This window comes from Rhizomucor pusillus, assembly GCF_041956525.1.
Source record: "Rhizomucor pusillus strain CBS 183.67 unplaced genomic scaffold VTP01scaffold_6, whole genome shotgun sequence".
Taxonomy (NCBI): Eukaryota; Fungi; Mucoromycota; class Mucoromycetes; order Mucorales; family Lichtheimiaceae; genus Rhizomucor; species Rhizomucor pusillus.
The window spans coordinates 985,850-1,003,222 of NW_027192148.1; the positions used below are offsets into that span (position 1 = coordinate 985,850).

At 46.0% G+C, this 17,373-nt stretch overlaps 7 protein-coding genes across 7 annotated transcripts; 3 read left to right on the forward strand and 4 right to left on the reverse strand.

Annotated features, from left to right (window-relative positions):
- Window positions 1-142: 142 nt before the first annotated feature.
- On the reverse strand, window positions 143-3,910 carry VTP01DRAFT_9314 (uncharacterized protein; the record flags this gene model as incomplete). The annotated part of the gene is made up of 4 exons (XM_069388533.1): window positions 143-2,061; window positions 2,124-3,561; window positions 3,622-3,724; window positions 3,780-3,910. 4 exons carry the CDS (start codon window positions 3,908-3,910, stop codon window positions 143-145), a joined length of 3,591 nt encoding a protein of 1,196 aa, XP_069240820.1.
- A 286-nt stretch (window positions 3,911-4,196) lies between these two features.
- VTP01DRAFT_9315 (uncharacterized protein) lies at window positions 4,197-5,382 on the reverse strand (the record flags this gene model as incomplete). The annotated part of the gene is made up of 2 exons (XM_069388534.1): window positions 4,197-4,797; window positions 4,859-5,382. 2 exons carry the CDS (start codon window positions 5,380-5,382, stop codon window positions 4,197-4,199), a joined length of 1,125 nt encoding a protein of 374 aa, XP_069240821.1.
- A 362-nt stretch (window positions 5,383-5,744) lies between these two features.
- VTP01DRAFT_9316 (uncharacterized protein) lies at window positions 5,745-9,250 on the forward strand (the record flags this gene model as incomplete). The annotated part of the gene is made up of 4 exons (XM_069388535.1): window positions 5,745-6,586; window positions 6,653-6,741; window positions 7,272-7,315; window positions 7,379-9,250. The coding sequence occupies 4 exons, from the start codon at window positions 5,745-5,747 to the stop codon at window positions 9,248-9,250; spliced, it is 2,847 nt and encodes a 948-aa protein (XP_069240822.1).
- A 537-nt stretch (window positions 9,251-9,787) lies between these two features.
- VTP01DRAFT_9317 (uncharacterized protein) lies at window positions 9,788-10,851 on the forward strand (the record flags this gene model as incomplete). The annotated part of the gene is made up of 3 exons (XM_069388536.1): window positions 9,788-9,857; window positions 9,927-10,410; window positions 10,479-10,851. The coding sequence occupies 3 exons, from the start codon at window positions 9,788-9,790 to the stop codon at window positions 10,849-10,851; spliced, it is 927 nt and encodes a 308-aa protein (XP_069240823.1).
- Window positions 10,852-12,852: 2,001 nt separating this feature from the next.
- Window positions 12,853-13,900, forward strand: VTP01DRAFT_9318 (uncharacterized protein; the record flags this gene model as incomplete). The annotated part of the gene is made up of 2 exons (XM_069388537.1): window positions 12,853-13,413; window positions 13,487-13,900. The coding sequence occupies 2 exons, from the start codon at window positions 12,853-12,855 to the stop codon at window positions 13,898-13,900; spliced, it is 975 nt and encodes a 324-aa protein (XP_069240824.1).
- A 370-nt stretch (window positions 13,901-14,270) lies between these two features.
- VTP01DRAFT_9319 (uncharacterized protein) lies at window positions 14,271-15,459 on the reverse strand (the record flags this gene model as incomplete). Its single annotated transcript, XM_069388538.1, has 7 exons — window positions 14,271-14,360; window positions 14,421-14,550; window positions 14,609-14,777; window positions 14,850-14,863; window positions 14,924-15,033; window positions 15,094-15,247; window positions 15,332-15,459. The coding sequence occupies 7 exons, from the start codon at window positions 15,457-15,459 to the stop codon at window positions 14,271-14,273; spliced, it is 795 nt and encodes a 264-aa protein (XP_069240825.1).
- Window positions 15,460-15,791: 332 nt separating this feature from the next.
- On the reverse strand, window positions 15,792-17,251 carry VTP01DRAFT_9320 (uncharacterized protein; the record flags this gene model as incomplete). Its single annotated transcript, XM_069388540.1, has 8 exons — window positions 15,792-15,826; window positions 15,894-16,042; window positions 16,103-16,251; window positions 16,314-16,478; window positions 16,543-16,626; window positions 16,691-16,801; window positions 16,870-17,083; window positions 17,142-17,251. 8 exons carry the CDS (start codon window positions 17,249-17,251, stop codon window positions 15,792-15,794), a joined length of 1,017 nt encoding a protein of 338 aa, XP_069240826.1.
- Window positions 17,252-17,373: the final 122 nt, after the last annotated feature.

A 17,373-nucleotide genomic window follows, 5' to 3' on the forward strand; every position in this document is an offset into this window, starting at 1 on the left:
GTATCAATAGGAACATTTTTTATTGCATGTGCAGAAGATATGAACGTGGGGTTATAGTTTATTGTTATTACAGTTTTGGGTAGATTGTGATATGATGACTTGTCACAATTGGATGCTTGCTTTCTTTTCCCTTGAGGATGGTTTACATGAACGATACTTCTCTCTTTGCAAGTAAGCTCTCATCCCTCTTGATGAAACCATCATCGTCGAACTCGAATCCTTTCAGAATATCGCCAATATCTATAATGTCGGTAGCCATGCCGACTTCGTACCAGTCGCTTGGAGCTTCTTCTCGAGTCTTTGCGGAAGCTGATACATCCATAATATGGTCGTGATCCGCTGCCACACTGAAAGTTTCGTCCTTGTATCCTTCCTTGAGCGCATTCTCGACTGCAAATGCACCGTTCGAATCACTGCCTTGTACAATAGATAAATAAATCTTGTTCTCTGCCTCAGCAGGTTCCTTCTTTTCCAAGATCGAAGAAACGTCTTTCAATATATCGTTAAGATGTATGCCGGCATCTTTTGATGCTTCATCAGCTGCTGGACGCGGTCGCTGAGCAAGTCCTCCGCTGCTGCGCGCAGGGCTAGAAGCAGTTGCACCCATCTGGGATAGAGCGGCCGACGTGGCAGTTTGGGTGGCATCAGCCGCAGCTCGTTTATTTTGAAGCAAATGCATCATTTGCGCTGCTTGCTGGATATGCGCCGCATCCATTGGTGCTTTCATAGGTCGCTTGGACATTTCAGCAGCCTGATTCTCGGATTTCATTTGCTGCGTTTGCGGTGCCGATGTTACAATGTTGTTGGACATGGCAGGGGACGAGCTTGCAGGTACATTTGCCACCTGGGCTTTTTGTTGTTGGGATGAAGCAATTGACGCTGCCAACTGGTTCTGAACTTGTTGCTGTTGCTGCTGGAGTTGGGCTTGATTTGATGCCTCCTCTGTTTGCTCTTTCATCGATTGTCGTATACGTTCAACTTCTTGACGTAAACGCTCACGATATTTAGCTTCTTGCGCTGCAGTAAGCGTAATTTGCTTCTTGGCAGACTCTTGCAACGCCCAGGCACACTGAAGAGCATCATCTGTCATCAAATTCACCATGTCTGGTGGCACGCCCTGAGCACGAGCCGCATCATGTACATTGGGCAAACCCCTTTGCTTGTCACCCTGGCTGCTGCTACCTGTAGACTTTGAAACAGGAGTCGATACTTTTGTTTTGTCTTTTGCTGTTTGCCGACTTACAGTTGGTGATTTCTTCGTCTGTGGAGTTGCTCTCTTCTTTGAAGGCGGAAGTTTCAAATCAATGCTACCTCGCTTCATTCCTCCCATCGCTGAAGGTGAAGTTGTTGGTGGCGTTCCATGCTGCTGCTGCTGTTGTTGTTGTTGTTGTTGTTGTTGTTGTTGTTGTTGTTGCTGCTGCTGTTGAGCACGGGCAAGGGCCTGTTGTTGTTGCTGTTGCAGCAGCTGTGCTTGCGATGTCTGCGGTAATGCGACCGGCTGCTGCACGGACGTCATCGATTGCGATAGATTCTGCGTAAATTGCTGTTGAGCATGCATTGATTGGACTCCTAGGCCCATAGCCTGCGCCTGCGGCGTTGAGAAGGCTTGAGCGGCTCCACTTTGGATATTCATTGCCAAAGATGTCTGTCCCATTTGTGGCTGTTGCTGCTGCTGTTGGTTTTGCTCTTGAACAGCTTGCTGTTGTTGCTGCTGCTGCTGCTGCTGTTGTTGTTGTTGTTGTTGTTGTTGTTGTTGCTGTTGCTGTTGCTGTTGATTAGCAGCAGTCGTGCGTACCCAGGAGAGATAGTTCGAGAATTGATCTTTCAACTTTCTCACACTCTCCAGGTCGAAAATGAATGTATGTGGCAGCATGTTCAACTGATCTTCAAACATGTACTTCATCAGAATGATGCGCTTTGCAGCCTCGATACTTTGCGTGATTTGCAAAAACATCGGCAGTCTCTCGTTGATTCTTTCCAGCATTGGCCTCATTTGGAACATTTGCTCCATAATCGCCTGTTTCTCTTGATCCGACAAGTTGGCCATAGTGGCATTGCGACCTGCAAGAATGAAAGAATTACTTGGATGTACACTCACCTGTTACCGGCGATCTCATACATACCTCTGTTATTGCGTATAGTTTCATCTAATTGACGGATGATTTCGGTAGCTTGCTGCAGTGTGAGCGCATTCGCTTGCGGCATCATGCCGGTTGGCACTTGTTGCTGTGGCTGCTGAGCTGGAAGTCCTTGAGCGGCAGCAGCAGTGTTTGGAACCATTGTGACATTGGAAAGAGGAGGTCGCTGTTGTTGTTGCTGCGACTGCGGCTGTTGCTGTTGTTGCTGTTGTTGAGCAGAAGGCACTTGCTGTTGCTGAGTCGCCTGCGGTTGTTGAGGTCTTACCGCTGCTTCCTGTGTCTGTTGCTGTTGTTGTTGCTGCTGCTGTTGCAACTGTTGTTGGCGCAATTGCTGCATAAGGATATTTTGCGGAGAAGGCGTTATCTGAGCCTTTGTCTGCGCAAGATTAACATTCTGCGTTGGAGTTCTAACTCCAGGTTGTTGTTGCTGCTGCAACGGAGGCTGAGACGTCTGTTGAGCTGGCATCTGCTGCGCTGCAGTGAGGTTGCTAGCCAACATTGCGGCAGAAGCCTGAGGCATACTGCTCTGAGCCATAGCAGCTTGATTTGGAAAAGCAGCACTATGCATCGGAGTGACCGTGCCAGGCATGCTTTGACGTTGCGCGAACGCGGCATTCTGTTGCACGGCAGCCATATTCTGCACATTATTGGGTATATTTTGTCCCATCAAGACATTGACAGGATTGGGTTGAGACGACTGCTGCTGATTCATTCCATTCTGTTGCTGTTGCTGCTGTTGATGGAAAGCCAATTGACGAGCAAAAACCATTTGCAACTGCTGTGGAGACAATCCCGCTTGTGTCACATTGATGCCGGCAGCGTTCAGGCTCTGTAGAAGGTTCAATGGCAATTGGGGCTGCTGATTGGTGGTCTGCACGTTGCCTTGCTGTTGACCTCCTTGATTGGCCATAGTTTGGCCGTGTCCCTGCGCCGCAGCCATCATGGCTCGTTGCAACGCCAGCAACTGTTGGTTTGTCATCTGCGGTTGGTTCTGAGGAGCCATAGTCTGTTGTTGTGGAGGCCGTTGCATCATGTTTTGCTGGAACATTGCCGGCCGTGGTTGATTCTGTCCACCGATTTGCTGGTTCATATTCAGAGGAGACGCAAAGTTCTGTTGCTGTTGTTGCGGCTGCTGTTGGGATTGCTGCTGCTGAGGTTGTTGCTGCTGCTGCATACTCTGGACCTGCTGAAGAGCAGGGTTCTGCATTTGAGTATTTTGTTGCTGGTGGGCCATCGGTGACATTTGCTGCATGGTGATATTATTCGCACCCATCGGCAGCTGACCGTCAGGCACCATCCTCGCCCCTCCTGGCGCAGCAGCGTTCACGGCGCCAACCATCCCACTCCGGCCTTGTACATGCATATTCTGGATGCTTTGTCTTATTTGACCCATTTTTCTTGCGTGTGCCATCAGATATTGATTCTATTAAAGACCGATCAGACTCGGAAGCTCTCTCGTTCCCCCCTCCAGAGACTAACCCACCTTGCTCATACTCCTTTGAAACAATGTTGCCTCAAAGTTCCTTGCAGCAACCAGAATATCATTCTCCACCGTGGTGGGTGATAGCATTTTCAAAGCTCGAGCGCTATACAATCGGAGGGTTAGCAATTGACATGGACATCCATAAGAGAATGCCTTACAGCTGAGCTATATATGCGTGGCGTTCAGACGGACTAATCTCATTACGCCAGCTAGCGTTCGCAAGATCTTCTTGTAGACCCATGTTGCCAGGCTGCTGCCCATTTGGCAAGGAAGGATTTTGCTGATTCATCTTTCCTGTGGTTCAACGGGTCAATGGAGATCAGCGAAGGAGAAAGTGGGAAGAGCGGGTCTGCAGTCGGGCATTGAACGAATTGGGTTCGCTCCACGGACCACCTTCAGGACGAGAAAAAAAAGTTTCTGCCGAACGCCAATTGATAAAGCCTGATTACTCTGCAGATTTTAACACTGTATGTGAGTCTATTTAGTAACTCTAGATATTCTAATTTTCTATTATCTACTGTTGTGGATATGAATACTAAAGATAGAAATGAAAGTTATATAATACATAGGGGTTTCTACTGTTCGAGGAAAGCTTTAAGGTCAAATTCATTTTGACCATCTTTCTTCACTACCACTCCCTTTTCTGTGACGATAGCCGAGATCAAGCTGCTGGGGGTAACATCGAAACTTGGGTTCCATACGTTGATGCCATCAGCAGCGGTGCGGACAGTAGCGCTCTGCTTGTTCTCCAAAATGCCGGTGACGTTTACAAGTTCCCTGGCAGGGCGTTCTTCGATAGTAATTTGCTCTCCAGTGGCTGTGTGAAGATCGATGGATGTGGATGGGGCTGCAACGATAAACAGAATTCCGTGATGTTTGGCGGTGATAGCGAGCTGATAAGTACCAATCTTATTGGCGGTGTCACCATTGGCAGCAACACGGTCGGCACCAACAATAATTGCCTGCACTCCAGGATTCAAACGAAGCAAGGCTGATACCATGGAATCGCAAATAAGCGTTGATGGGATATCTTCATAAACAAGCTCATATGCTGTCAGGCGAGAGCCCTGGTTGTAAGGTCGCGTCTCAGTGCAGTAAGCATGCTTCAATGATCCGTCTCGGTGCAAGTTACGGATGATACCGAGTGCAGTACCCCAGCCAGCCGTTGCAAGCGAGCTTTCATCAATGCAAAATTAGATTACTTTAAGACATACCGACGATATCTATTTTGACATACCCTGTATTGCAATGCGTCAAAACGCAAAGATTCTCCTTGTCCTTCACGTTTTCCACAATGTACTCAGCACCGAATCGTCCAATGTTTTTGTTGTCTTGCATATCATCCACAAGCATTTGTTCTGAAGACGCAAGGTATCGTTCTACCACCGTTGATGCATCAGCTCCAGGCTGCCTAGCAGCTTCCTCGATGATCGTCCTGAGTTTAGCTGCAGCGTCAAATAGGTTGACTGCAGTGGGTCTTGAAGTTTTCAAATATTCGAGAGAATCCAGCAAAAATTTCGAAGCTTCTGCAGCGTTCTTGAACTCTCCCTTGGAATGGCGATCATTGACTTCGACAGCAAGTGACAAGGCAGCCACAATGGCGATAGCAGGTGCACCTCGGGTCTTCATCGTCTTGATAGCAGCGTGACCGTCCTGCACAGTCGACACAGGCTCAAAAATGGTCTCGTGAGGAAGTGCAAGCTGGTTGAGAATGCGCAAGCTGCCGCGAGAGTATTGGATCGCTTCCAAATTTCGAGACATTGCAGTAAAGTCGTATCGTTCGCAAGCAGAAAAAGGAAGTTTCGAAACCGTCAGAAGAAGAAAAATTTAAGTTCGGGATGGTGCCATCGTTCTTGTCGGCAACCATTACTTTGCAGCCATCACTTTCAAAGTTAATTGCAACATTTACATGGAATTATTCCAATTTTTTATTGTGTTTTCAATACCTCACATTGCCGATAAGCTTGTCGACCTTCCTTTCTATCAATGTGACAACGTTGGTCTTGCAAGCCCAAATCATTCTTTTCTCTTCGTCGTTCAAATTTTTCATGTCCGCAAAACCCAGTTTCAAAATTTGCGCATTCCTGCTGCGTTTCTCGTTCCTTCTTTTCCCTTCAGAACTCATGGATGTGAACGGGTTCGACGATTACTTTGATTTACGAGATCAGCAAGAAGAAAACCAGGAAATGAAACAGCCGTCGCAAGCAGAGCCTCAAACGGAATTAGCGCAACAAGTTACTGCAACAAAGGACAATGAGAAGAAAGGTGTCGCGAACGGTGCACTGCCAAATGTATGCTCTGAAAATGAATCGTCCTCGTCCTGGGCTGAGGGAAATCAGATGCCACAAGATCTTGGAGAAGGATCTAGTGACAACATTGTGAACGTTGGCAGCAGCGTAGGTACCACTGCAACACCTCAGCAGCCATTCTACTTTCCGCTCGGAGGAACCGACTGGGCCAATGTTTTCAGTACAGGAGAAATAAGCGGCGTTTCTCTTGCAAATTTGCTTTCTGCAGAGCAGCTGCAAGCTTTGACACAAGGAGATAATAGCTCCTTTATGCCGCATTTGACAGCAGAGGAAACCGTAAATCCTGATTTATCGCGTTTTATCCCGCCGCAAATGCTTATGCAATCATCGAATGACTCCGTAAATGATCCTTCCGCTGAAAAGGAGCCTGATCAGGACCAGAATGGAAATTCGGACGAAGTACAATCAAATACTGGCACACAACCGGCAAATACTATGCAAGAAGAAGATAATGGAAGAATGCGAACACGATCGTCATCAAGACAACGCGATCAGACGACAAAAGACACCTCGAAAAGCACGGAAACTGCAGCTGCTGCTGCTGCCGCCGCCACTGAGACGACTAAACGGAAAAGCCGCCCCAAAAAACTTTACTGCATTTGTCAGAAACCCTACACAGGAGAACCAATGGTCCAATGTGATGTGTGCAAAGAATGGTAGGTGATAAACGTGCAAACTTTTTGAATCGTGACAGTTATTAATTTGCATTGGCAAAATTGTAGGTTCCACTGTGCATGCGTGGATCTGGATCCTGATGTTGCTGAAGATATCGATATCTGGATGTGTAAGAAATGTGAGGAAAGCGGTGCAGGTAAGCTTTTTCATCCAATGTACAATGACTTTGGCTGGCATCCAGAACGCACATGGAGAGAAAAAAGATGCGGCAAAGGGGAGCAAATTTCCGTATATATGCTCGGAATACCTTTGCTCTGCATGCTGTGAATATGTTTGTATGATGGAAATGTCTGCGTGCGTGGGGGATTTTACCAGAGGCTTTCGCACCAGAAGGGTTGTCTGGCGATCGATTATAGATACACTTTTGGGAATTGAATACAAACAATCATTTTTACCTTTACAATTCTGGGAAAGTCCAAAGGCAACTCTCTGCGTTTTGATTACTGCCGAGTGTTGACGTGTACTTTGTTGGGTGATGATGTATCTCGCTCTCTGGTACTTGTATCAGTAAGAGAGGAGAGAGAAATCATTGCCAGAGTGCCGTCATTTTCTTGTCTTCTTTTCGTCTGAATGGTTAAAGGACTGCTTCGATGGTTGCCAGTCAAAGAAAAGACAACTTCCATGATGAACGATTATATCTAACAGCCAATATCTCCTCGGATGTAGATCCTAGACGGAACGATCGCGTCACAGAAGAAACTGAAAGCAAGGTAAACTATCACTATTATCACATCTATCTTGAATTTCGTGTACACTGACAGAGACTTTGCTAGCAGCAGAAACGGCAGCCGAAGATGCGAAAATGTTTGTCGCGAACTTGCAATAACAAGACTCGCGAGGATTCATACTGCAGCGATACGTGTGCTGCAGAGGACGCTATGCGCAGGACGGGCGATTCGGAGTACATTCCTTCATCACCTCCGGCCTCTTCTAGCCGTAGATCAAGTGGAACGACAGCAGCAAGCGAGAAGAAAATCAGAGTTGTGCCACCAAAACCTAAATCTGAATCACCGTCAGCTACTTCAGCAGCAACAAACAGTCGAAATCCTGAAGATAATCCTATCCGTAAAAATGTTATCAAAAACATGACAACTATTCTGAAGACTATTATTGAAGGAGCTCTGGAGAATGATCCTACATTGTTTGAATTTGATGCAAAGTCAACACCAAAGAATGAGGAAGAAGCTCTTGCAAAGGAGACCGATCAGAGCAAGCAAGAAACTACCAAAGGTGGAGATGAGCAGCAGCAGCAAAAGCAGCAAGAAGGAGGCGGAGGAGACAAGGCATCCGATAATGCAACACGAGCCCAGGCTATAGCCGATAAACTAGCCTCGTCTATCGAAAAAGCAATGTACGAGCAGCTAGGAGAACCGTTGCCAGGAAGCAAGAACGCGGCCGTTCTGCAGTGTGGCGATCGTTACAAGAACAAGTTCAGATCACTTTTGCATAATCTCAAGGACAAGGCTAACCAAGTGTTCCAAATCCGCGTCGTAACCGGCGATCTCACTCCCGATGAACTGGTGAAGATGTCCTCGGAAGACATGGCTAACCCGGAGCTCAAGTCCATGTCAGAGTCGCTGCGAGCAAAGAGCATAAAGAACTCTGTGCTGAAATTAAGTGAGATGCCTATTATCAAAAAGACACACAAGGGCGATATCATCATGCTGCCAAGTGAACGAGAGACTAGTTTCCAGGAGAAAGAGAGAAAACAACAGCAAAGACTGCAAGAACAGCAGCAGCAGCAGCAACGACAGGACGCCTCTTTGGCGGAACAAAGCGAGAGTAGAAAATCAAGCACGAGTGCCACGCCGACAACGCCGACTGTTGCAAAGGACGAATCATTTAACGATATTCTGGCACGAATCGGTGTAGGCGCAGAATCCGACCGTGGTCCATACGTGGATCCGCAGGGACCCAGAAAACGGAAGGCAGAGGTGGATCTAGAAAAATTGCTAGGCGACGACGATGAAGAGTTCCAGCTAGAGATGGATGACGATGAGGAGGCAGATGCCAAGCAAGATACAGAAATTAATAATAATATGCAAGTCGATCAGGCTATGCCGGCAGGACCGCCTAAACCGCCTGTCATTTGGAATGGCTGTGTGAATATGCCGCAGGTTGCTAACTTTGATGCATTTGCGCGTCAAATTGGCGGTCGGGTGATGACAGCAGAGGAGTGGGCAGAAGTCTTGTCGCCTACAATGTGGTTAGAAGGTCGTATACCTGTCGATCGAGTGACAAATTACATTACACAGACGCAATATTCGTCTAGCCGCGAAATTGCTATTCTGGAAATCGAGCCTGTAGGAGAGGATGCTCTTCGGAACGCGCTAATTCTCCTAGACTACTTCAACACCCGTCGCCGATACGGTGTCGTCGCGCACAACAAGACTAAAGTAAAAGACTTTTACTTGATACCCTTGCGCAGAGTAGAGCAGCTTCCAGACTGCTTGTATGTTGTCCGCATCGAAGAAACGCAGCGCGATGTGGATATGTTCCTGGGTGTGGTCGTTATGCACAAATCAGATCATCATCATCGGCCGCCGCCGCCAGCACCTCCTGTACCATTTGCACAGCACCCGTTCCTGCCAAACTCCTATCACCACCACCATCAGCAGTCTTCCCATCCATTCTACGGTGCCTAAATTAGTCCTTTACCTTCTTCTGTAAACCATTTCTTTTCCTTTCCTTGTGTACTTTTACATACCAAGTGGGTTAAATGTCCATCCGTCACCTTTTTAACCGTTTTGCTTTTGAATTAAACAGAATAATTACCTCTGTATTTGTGTGTCTTTAATTTTTTTAGCAGCAAATGAGTGATATTTCGAGGTCGTTCATCTATGCGACCGGATGCGACGCTCCCCATCCGGCTGACGGTGTGGTCGTACAACATAAACAAGTGTGAAGTATCGTAGAGTTTGAAAATGCAGCGAAATATTGCATATGGATCGCCCATCCATTTAGCTGCTGCCAAGTTACGTTAGCGCGTTTTCTCTCTCTCTGTGTGTGTGCTGTATTCCAGGTACGGACTTGTTTTCGCAAGCATGTCCACATATGGGCAATCAATGACATTTCCAAAAAAAGATCCTCGTCAATAAATACTTCTAGCAGAGCGCGAGACAAAGGAACGCCCCTTGTTCTTTTTTTCATCATCAGGCCCGTTCCACTTTCACATATATTAAATGGCCACCACCACTACTTCAACTTTGCCTGTCGAACCATCACGAACGCATAACTCCATTCCATCGTTAGGTAATATAATAAACTGAATGCTTTGAATGGATTAGGACTCCTCTATTTACATTCTGTGAATTCTTCCAGTATGGAACAAGTTACTGCTCGGTCGAATGGCGCCGCCGCTGTCGTCGTCGCCGCACCACCGTGCGCCGAAACTTCGAACACAGCCTTCCAGCACATTCACTGTTCTCTCATGTTCCTCGCAAGCTACATCGTCTCATATTTCGACCGGACCTGAGCAAGAAGATATGTTCGCTTCTAATATCCAAGGCAGCAACAATGCATGTGAACAAGGCAGCAAAGTGATGCCATCGGAAAAATCGTTACTTCAAACAGAACGGGTTCCAGCATCGCCACCTCCGTCGTACGACGATCCCATCCATCCGTGGGCCATGTGCGGGCGAGACCGATCGTCATCGTCAGCGTGTGACCACAACGTAGACAACGAGGACAAGGAGGAAGAAGAAACATTGCCGCCTTATGTTTGCACTATCTCACGCGCTGGTCGCGTGTACATCAAGAAAGAAATGGACTCGCCCCAAAAGAAGGCCAAGAAGCGATCGTGGAAGTAAGTTTAAATTTATCCCGCATTGTGGAAAAAAACGATAGATTGCATAACTCACCCATGTATTCTAGGCACTTGTATTTATCCGTGTGGGGCACATGCCTGCGTGTATCCAAACACGAGTTCAAAACCGACCTGGAGATACAAGAAGCAGCGCCTCTGATTAGCACATTTTCAATGCAAGATGCAGAAGCTGGCTTGGCAACAGATTATACAAAGCGCAAGCACGTTATTCGAGTCAGGATACCCAATGGTCCCCAGTTCCTCATCCGCTGCGAGACAGAGCGTGATGCTGTTCTGTGGATCGATGCCATGCAGGCTTCGATCAATGTCAGCTGCGATTTGGATACCCGGCCCATGCCAGAGTTTGCGTTCGCACGACGGAGACGGCTCCATCATCGTGGTCACAGTCGGCGTCGACGCGGCGCCGGTAGCAGCTCCTAAGGCTGATACATAACCATCCCATCATCATCATCGTCATCACACTGATGATGACCAATGTATAAAATTATACCGAAAAAGTTGGCATTCTTCTTGCAAAATATCCAATCCCTCATCGCACACACACTCACACACACATCCACCACTGCATTCCTTGTTCTTGATAAACGTGATATATTACACATCGTGATGCGTATAAAAATGTGTAAAAATCCGGACCGCGGGTTTACAGAGATGATATGGTAGTTCCACGGAGGCGATCCTTATCCTCCTGGATGCAAGACATATGTACGTATGTCTTATCTTTCTCTCGGGGAAGTTTGCCAAGAACTATACAAAACGCCACTCGGCCCATCAAACGCTGCGAAAATATATTTACGTCGATCAATATTTGTGATTGACGAGTTACACTGCAATTGAGAAAAAGGTACTGTCAGGGATTTGGAACCCTTTGGGGGTGGCTTGCATTTTGCAGTAGATCAATAGTAATGATAATATGGGAATGCCCGACGGGAGCCTACTTATTCCCAGCACTAATGAAGTTCATACTCATTATTTACAGCTATGCGACAATCTAGATGAGCATTTATTCATGTGCATTATATACTTCCCACCATGATATTAACTGCAAAGTGTACCTTGCATCAGTAATGAACATCAGATATCCCAACGAACAAGTCATTACAAAAAATTTAATTGCATATTCACTATTTTCTCGGCCGATCCGACGATGGTGAGTAATAGCAGGATCATCACATATGGTTAAACGTTGCTATGTAGATGATGAGCTTTACTCTGATTTCTGCCTTTTGTCGTCAATTGGCCCCCCTTTTTTTAATATTCGCACAGAGCTTCTGAAAACTGGCGTAACTTTAGATCTATTTGCTATTTGAGATTACTCGTCATCGCAACGCAGATTATTTACTTTGGATGCCACAACGATACCAGCTTTTACTATTTCGGCCTGCTTTGGTGTTGAATATTGCAATATCCACGTTACAATTAGCTCTAAGCGAAAAAGAAAATCATCCCAATGAGTCTGTGCAACCACGCGGCCCAGTTGGGTTGTTGAATAAGATTCATGCCGGTCATTGTTGCCCCCCAGTCTCCGAAACCTGTTGCTGTTGCTAGGCATCATGTAACAAGCGCAAGATGAAACAGCGGATCCCCTACCACTAAAGTTGACATCCTGTAAGACCCGAAAATATGAAACTTGTTTTAACACGATATTGGTGCTTTCAGTCGATGCAACAGAAATTTAGCTTCTCCAAAAAGAATAAAGATACCGGTTTCATCTGTCGCACTATAAAAACACTAACAAAGAGAATAGAGAATACACTTGCACACAGAAATCCAACGTATGTACAGTTTGCACCGTAAACCAATTTTCACGCGTTGCACCCATACACAATCAGATGTATCAAATGCTCGTTTCAAGACGATAAGCAAAGACACGTGAAAGCAGAATCCGAACTTCCATCAATCCAAGGAAGATGGGGACCTGGTCAATGTTTAAAACGCATTTAACATTCCATTTTCAAGCGAACAGCAGGATAATCGTGTTCTAATTACGTACAATCAACGATTAATGGCTGACTAAAACCGATATGCGAACATTCTATCGACATGGAAGACAAGACGACACGTTCTTGTCGTTGCTACCTTTGAAGTTTTTATACGCAATGCTTTTGAAGCTGCTAGATACCATTAGTTTGGCTCTGCTAGCATATATTATGTGATATATTTTATATGCCAGGATCTGTTCTTCAAAACGAGGCATTTTCATCGAGTATGCATTGCTATATATCTGCCTAGGAAGTGGGATGTAATCTCAGCAAAATCAGGAGTTCAATTTTTTGACGTCTGAGGCCCGATTGTTTGATAAGTATCACATGCTTATGTTCGTTTTATCCGATACCTCCGCCCGCATTTTCCTCTTCTTTCACCCAACTATTTTTTTTTTTCTCTAACCACAGCAGCAGTAGCAGTCAGCCAGCCAGTCTTATGTTGGAAACAACAAGCACAGAGCAGCAGCAGCAAAAATACGCTGATCAGGGTCGACTACGAATACGATCGTCGGCATCGTCGCGATCGACGTCGCCAGTACGATCGGCTCCGTACCACACAAAGCCGCAGCAACAGCGCGCTGCAGGTATGCGGCCGCCCCAACCTCCCTCAGGCGGTGGTGGTGGTACCTGGCAGCAGTTGGTGGTGCACGCCAGCTCGGCCGCAGGCACCACAGCCGCGGTCGTGAGCGAGGAATCCATGAAGTGTTTAAAGTACTGCCTCAGCTGGCTACAGTATGCGGTCCAGCACATTGAACAGCAGATGACACTGCTGCGTAATTTCCTTGTATCGCTTGCAACGTCCTCAACTACTACTTCTTCTACAAACTCGCTCGCTGTACCGGGCCCGTCACCGTCCATATTATCGTCTATCAAGAAAGACATTGTCGATACGTTGCGAAAAGTCGTGGATGTCATTAGTAAATATGCAGGAAGTTCATTACCTCAGCACGCTCGGGTGGCAGTGCGAGGTTTTATCTTGAACTTGCCTAGCCGGTGGGTAGGTGGATCTCCGATGCATATATTATTCTTTTTTTTTTTTTTTGTTATTCACATGAAAACTGATATGCTAGGCAACCGTGAGTGACATCCGATCCACCACAACGTCTCCAGCAACTTCGCCTATGCTGAAACCATCAAACATCCAACAGCCGAACGGCGATCCGCAGGCCATTCCCCAACGCAGCAGCAAAGGTCACGAAGAAACAGCCATCCGGTTGCTCACATTTGGCCAGGAATCGGTGGATATGCTTCAGTCTGTTTCAAATGTATTTTCGGATACGGTTGATCGCGCAGAAGTATGGTTAGACCGCCTGCGCAGCATGCGTGGTGGTAACAGCAACACAGCAGCAAGCAATGATCCGCAAAGTGATAAGGAAGAACGCATTCAATTGCCACCCATCCGGTCGCTAGATCTCCCTCCCACAGAGAAACACCAACGCCAGCAGCATCCAGGCGATAACGATGCTATGGAGACAGATCAATAAGAAGCATACCCCATTCTCTTCTTCCTCTTTTTCCGCACACCCTCTCATTGCATTGTTTTTAACTCCTTTCTTCCTTTCTTTCTAAATTTTCCTATTTTCATACTGTGTACTTTACTCCCCAAAAATATACATATCTAGCCAAATCACATGCAAAACATGAAAGAAAACGTTACCATGTGCAAAAAGATAACTTGAAACTATTGTTGACCCCGAAATCAGTTGATTCATCGTTATTCCTGTTTGAAGATGGCGATGATGTGAAAGGTATTATGCTACAGTTTGAAGGATTGGTCTGATGTGTATGAAAGAGAGAGTGTGTGCGCGTATGTGTGTGTGAGAGGATAATAGCGGGCAAAAGTTGTTGTCCTTTTTAGAACTTTGTGGATGACGAAGAACTCTTTAGCTTTTTGACGCGCGAGACACCGTTGGCTGGAGCACCGCCTCCTCCCGCTGCACCTGGCTAAATAGGAGGACTTAGCGCGCATTTATGCTTTCATGTTTGACTTTTTCAAACACTTACCAGGGCTGATCTCTTCTTCTTTTTAGCGTCAGACAATGAACTAGGCGTGTTAGACTCTGGATCACTGAGTGTCACAGACTCATGGTCTGAAGAAGCTGCTGCGGAAGTAAACGGCGAAGAAGATCCAAGTCTATGCATGCATGTATCTCAATCCTTCAGACACATTGCAAATCCTTTCTCATCCATACCTTCTATTTGCTACTCGACTTGATTGTCGACCGGCTAATCCCATGCACTTTTCCAAGTGCGGTGCATAACGAGACGCTGCAATCATCTTGTGGCAGCTTACACATTCATACAAAGGTAGATTGTTCGACGAGTAGCTGTTTCCAAAAATATCCTGTCCAGGCCGATGTGCTGCACAGAGAGATAAAGCTGTTAGATAGAGAAGAAAAGAAGAGCAAGATCTCCTCCCGGCATCATACTTACAGTAGTCTCGACACCTAACAGCGGCTAAAATTCAGCAATAAATTCATTAAACGAAAAGGATTATTAGTACTTACCGAGTTTGACATATCTGACATATATTTTTCGCTTGTTTTACATCCTTGTGAACCTCAGAGATCACATCGTATATGCATTCGTCGATCAGATCACCCAGCAACGAAAATGCCTGAAAATAATAAGCCATTAATTAAACCGTCTAGATGCATGGTATCGTGGTGCTTGTTACCATCGTAGCCTTGGTAGTATTGATCGTTGAATCTTTCTTGTTACTATCGGCTGTCTCATTGTTGACGTTGCGTAGATTTTCCTGCAGAACAGAGTGTGTCTGCTGCAATTCATCCAATTTCCTGTTGCGCTCGGAAAGAAGCTTTTTAAAGAGACTACAAAGGATTTGCGTTGTAAATATTCCCAACAACCACAGGTCGCCACAGCAGCAACAGCCGCCAAAGTTTCCTTACACCCACCTTGTCTGTGAATCTCTTTGCTGCTTCTCGGCAGCAACTTGGGCATTCTCAGCCGAATCAGTTGCTGCTGCACCGGACGATCCGCCGGTGGATGCCAGGTTGTCCTTTTGAGATTGAGATTTATGCATCTTTTGGATCTAGACAGACCAAACTTTGCGACGAGGAGAGGGCAATGTGAAATCCGCTCAAGACGTACACACACTCCGGTCTGCCACCCCCACCTCTCCTCTTTTCGCTTTTGGAAAAATCAATGCTGTCATACAACAGCTTTAGATTTCACTCTATCTTCTCAAAACACACTGCTGTGTAAAACAGAAAAAGAGAATATATATCCATTGCAAATGATGAGGTTGAAACAAATGTTCAAAGAGAGAGAGACAGAGAGAGGGAGATCATACGTGTTTGATGCTCCAATACATATGCTTATACAAGTAAAGGCCTCATTTTTCTTTTTCTTCTTTTACTTTGCGTGTCCTTCCTTCTCCTTCACTATGTCTAAATCATTCAATCCGGTTAGAGATATTTAATACTCAATGAGGTAGTTCCGCTAAAAATGACGTACCAAAGTATCGGTGATCCATCGCTTCCTGTGCGGTCAAACGCTCCTGGTGGTCGTAGCGTAATAGATGATCCAAGAAATCAATTGCTTCGTCAGATACAAATCGGTGGTTTTCGTTGGTAATGAACTTGGTCCAGGGTTTACGTGGATATCTACGATATATAATAAAGTGTTAGTCTCTCTATTAAAATACCTACTCTGTAACGACGAACCTTCCAAGAATGTCGTGATAATGTTGGTCGAGTTCTATGTCGTACTTGTCGAGGTAAGCAAACAGTTCATCTGTACCAAGGACACGCGCGATCTTGACAAGCTGGTCGTAGTTATCATGGCCGTGGAAGAATGGTTCTTTGCGGAATATCTGCAGATTATATGTTTAGCGCCTTCTCTTCCTCTTCCTCTGGACTTTGCTGCTGCACTAACCATGCTAGCAAACATGCAGCCGTAGCTCCACATATCAAGACTGTAGTCGTAATCCTGGAAATCCACAAGCAACTCTGGGCCTTTGAAGTACCGAGAGGCGACTCGGACGTTATACTCTGTTCCTGGATGATAGAATTCTGCAAGACCCCAATCAATCAATCGCAGCTGTATATCATTTTTTCGACTATTAGTGCCACTCAATAACTTTTGCGTGTGCTTCAACGCTTACTTGGCGTTTCTCGTGATCAATCATGACATTGTGAGGTTTTACATCGCGGTGCATGATGCCTCGAGAGTGACAAAAATCAAGTGCCTAGCAGCAATAGCAGCAGGTGTTAAGATCAGGAAACACGGTCATATCTGAGCACCACCTATACCTTTAACAATTCAAACATGTAATATCGGATATCATAGTCTGTAAAACGAGGATAAAGGATCTTAAAGTCTGTGTTGTTGACATATTCCGAGATGAGAGCTGGCGTTTTCGACTAGGAGAAGAAATATAATTTCATTATCCACAGTAACGACTTGGACGACTTTTCCATTCATCATATACCTGAGGATCCCTAACAACATCCAGCAATGCCACTACATTGGGTCCGCCAGCAAGGTTCTGAAGAATCTTTATCTCGCGTTTAATTTTCTTCTTCTTTACTGGCTTGAGGACCTTGATGATGCATTTTTCGCCATTTGTAATGTTGATGCCCTCAAACACTTCAGAGTATTTTCCTCGACCGACTTTGCGAATGATCTCATAGTTCTCTTGTAATCTAAAACGGAACCAGTGAATAGTTGGGGCTTTGCAAAGCAGCAAAAAGTGATCGTTACCCCCATTGGACCTGAAGGTTGTCGTAATCCCAGTATGAAGGCGGCATTTTCGAGTTCACGTCAGCGTAGCACCTGGCTACGCTCGTGCATGGAAGGCCTGTTGACGCCATGACTGGAGAGTAGCTTGTTGTGGCAGGCAAAAGGCGCACCTCCAAACCTCTTTGTGCACCACTTCTTCAAGTGTGACTAAAAAACTCCGCACATCTGTTCTTTGCGTTCTTTGGCAGCCACG